The 3502-nt window shown below is 50.9% G+C and overlaps 1 protein-coding gene across 1 annotated transcript; it reads right to left on the reverse strand.

The window, feature by feature from the left end:
• Window positions 1-635: 635 nt before the first annotated feature.
• On the reverse strand, window positions 636-1883 carry Actl9 (actin like 9). The gene has a single exon (XM_005371727.3). The coding sequence runs from the start codon at window positions 1881-1883 to the stop codon at window positions 636-638; it is 1248 nt and encodes a 415-aa protein (XP_005371784.1).
• Window positions 1884-3502: the final 1619 nt, after the last annotated feature.

The following is a 3502-nucleotide window of genomic DNA, read 5'->3' on the forward strand; positions in this document are numbered from 1 at the left end:
CATGGGCGGTGAGTAGAGGTGGAATATTCTTGGAAGAATTCTGGGGTGTGGTACGTAGACATTTTGTGAAGACTTTTTGGGGGAACGGTTTGGAGGGGTTGAGGAAGTATATCAAGGGGAATAACCTAAGGCCCCTTAATAGTTCATGGAGATTTGGGGAGGACTGTGTGTGTGTGTGTGTGTGTGTGTGTGTGTGCGCACGCAGGTGTGTGATTCTGAGGGTATCTTGGCAATGTTTAGGTGTGTCTGTTTGCTTTCTCCCATCTGAGGATGTCAGATGGACAGGCTGCAGCTCCCTGGAATGTAGGTCGACAGGACTAAAAGACAGTGTTGTTTTAGGGTTTGTTTTGAGAGAAATATATTTAAGGGACTAGAATTAGGGTCTCTCAGAAGGATGGTCATGGATGCTAAAGTAATTTCCTGTCAGGAATGTTTGGAGGAGAAGACACAGGGGGCATGAGGGGTTGGAGGCAGGGGTTGAGGCTCAGTTGGAGGTTGGAGGCCAGTGTCGTAATGAGAGCATGCATCGTCTGGGTGGGCAGGCCTTAGAGCTTGGGATAGATCTGGAAGGCAACAGGACTGAGTTTGCTTGGCAAGAAATCTTTACTTACTCAGCCCTTTCCTCCTTGACCCTGTTAATAACATTTTCGGTATACGACCTGAGGTCCCCTTTCCTCGTACTGTTCCCGCAGGAGCCAGCAGGACTGGAAAGCATGCAACGAGGCCAGAATGGAGCCTCCGATCCACACTGAGAGGTTCCTGTTGGGCTGTGCCATTACCACCACGTGGTCCTCAGGTGGCAGAGAGCGCAGGAGCTCTGCCCTGAAGCGACCCTCCAGGCCAGTGAAGAGGGAGGAGCCTCCACACAGAAGCACATTCTGGGCCACATAGGACCGAAGCTCCTGAGGCACCTTGATGAGGCTCTGTTCAGCCATGGCTGGGAGGCCCATGGGCGACAGGCCTGGTATCTCCGGGGGATGGAATAGGAGCTCTGGGCACTGGAATAACTCCTTTCCCAGAGTGACCATCCGTCCATCTGGCAGCTTCAGGGTCTGCTTGCACTCCTGATCCAGACGAGCCTGCTCCTTTTGGAAATCTGAGGCCAAATAACAGTACTGGTGTTTGATGTTCTCCACCAAGTCCAGGTCCTCCTGTCGCAATGAGAAGCCAGAACCCAGAAGCATCTCTGCTAGGAAGGCTGTAAGATGGTTGCCGGCCAGGTCCAAGCGTTGGATGGCATGGGGTAGGTTGTATCCCTGAACGACCGGCACTGTATAGCTGACTCCATGGCCAGTGTCCACAACAAGTCCGTTAACACGCCCGTGGGCATAGACTGACAATACAGATTGAGATGCCACATATATGGCTGGGGAACGCAGAGACTCAAAGGCCACTTCTACTAGTTTCTCACGATTGGTGACAGGGCTGAAAGGTGGATCTGAGAACAGTAGAGGGTGGTCCTCGGTGGCCACTCTGAGATCATGTTCCAGGATGTGTCGCCAGATTAGTTCAGCAGCTTCCCAGTCCACCACAATGCCGTTGCGGATGGGTTTCACCAACCTCAGCTCTGGGCGGGAGCGGGCTGCCTCCCCAATAAAAGTTTCCAGCTCTGATCTGCTCTTGGTAGCCTGTTTCTTGGGCTGGCAACCCAGGATGGTGGCCACAGTGTAGGTGGGTTGGGAATGTCCTGCAAAGCCCACCTTACAGGTGCCTGAGCCCATGTCAATGACCACAGCACCTGTCTTTGGTGGGAGTCTGGCACCAACCATGCTGAGGGAATCTTGCTGTAGACTCTTGTTCACCAGGAGTGTGCTGGTGTTCAGGGCAAGAGGCCTAGAAGTCTCTGGAGAGGGCTGGGGCATTGGGTGACCACTGACATTCATGGCTGTAGGTGGCCTGATGAGGCTGTTTGATGACAAGGTGAACCTCCTCTCTTTGAGGTGCACATAGAAAAGACTAATCAAGGCCCAGGGTGGCCAGAAGAGAGAAAGAGGATAGGTCGGTGGTGGCCTGTGATGTCACTATGCCTGCTTACTTCACAATGTAGGGTTGTAGTGGGTTGACATGGGTTGGGGGAAGGCATGGGGAACTTCTTGTATGAACTTCACCTGGGAGGAATGTCTGTTTATCAGAGATAGAGCGAGAAGAAGAGATTCTACTCATTTAGTTTGGTCAAACAGTGAGTTTAACTGGGGCTGCTTACAGGAGTGTGGATGTGTGGGCATTGTTTACAGGCACATGGTTAGGGGTTATACCTAAAGGGTAAAAATGTCTCCGTCTGGCAAATTCTGATGCAGAAGCTTCCTATATTTAAGGATTCCTGCTTGTGTAGATGTTTCTATCTGAAACCCCGAGTGATCAAGATTACTGTCTGACTTTCTTCCTTTTGTTTTTTTTCTTCCTTTTTGGGGCAGTTTGAATGTAATTGGCCACATATGGAGTGGCACAATTAGAAGGTGTGGCTTTGTTAGAGAAAGTGGGTCACTGTGGATGTGGGTTTTGAGGTTTCCTATGCTCAGGAAACTGCCCAGTGTGTCAGTTGACTTCCTGTTGCCTGCAAGCCAACAGGAAGTTAGCATCATGTCTGCCCGCATGCCACCATGTTTCCCATCATGATGATTATGGACTGAACCTCTGAAATTGTAGGCAGGCTACCCTAGTGAAGTGAAATGTTTTCCTTATAAGAATTGCTGTGGTCAAGCCTGGGGTAGGGGAATCTCCCAGGGATCTATGGGGAGAATCCCAGCTTAGACTAAGCAATAGCGGATAAGTAGCCTGAACTGGCCATATCCTGTGACCAGATTGGTGCCTGACAATGGTCATCAGAGAGGCGTCATCCAGCAACTGATGGAGGCAGATGTAGAGATGCACAGCGAAACATTAGATGGAGTTCAGGAATCCTGCGGAGGAGGAGAAAGGAATGTAGGAGTCAGAGGGGTCAAGGCTCACATAATCAACTAACATGGGCTCGTAGGGGTTTGCAGAGTTTGAACTGACAACCAGGGAGCCTGCATGAGACTGACCTAGGCATTCTGCTTATGTTACAGTTGTGTAGTCAGCTCTCTTGTGGGACTGCTAACAATGGGAACAGGAACTGTCTCCAACTCTTTTCCTGGCTTTTGTGACCCTACTCCACATACTGGGTCACCTTGCCCAGCCTCGGCACATGGGAAGGTGCTTAGCCTTACTGCACCTTGAAGATATGCCACATTTTATTGATACCCATAGGAGATGAGTCCTGTCCTGGATGGAGATGGAAGAGGAGGGGATGGGGGAAAGGGACTGGGAGGAGAGAATGGGGACAGGCTATGACTGGGGTGTAAAATAAATAGATTGATGAATAAAAACTTTGAAGAAAGTTCCAATAGAAGAGACTGGAAGTGGAGCTGGTGTGGGAACTGCAGTGGCCCGTGGGAACTGCAGTGGCTCGTGGGAACTGCAGTGGCCCGTGGGAACTGCAGTGGTCCGTGGGAACTGCAGTGGCCCGTGGGAACTGCAGTGG

This window comes from Microtus ochrogaster, unplaced genomic scaffold, assembly GCF_000317375.1.
Source record: "Microtus ochrogaster isolate Prairie Vole_2 unplaced genomic scaffold, MicOch1.0 UNK124, whole genome shotgun sequence".
Taxonomy (NCBI): Eukaryota; Metazoa; Chordata; class Mammalia; order Rodentia; family Cricetidae; genus Microtus; species Microtus ochrogaster.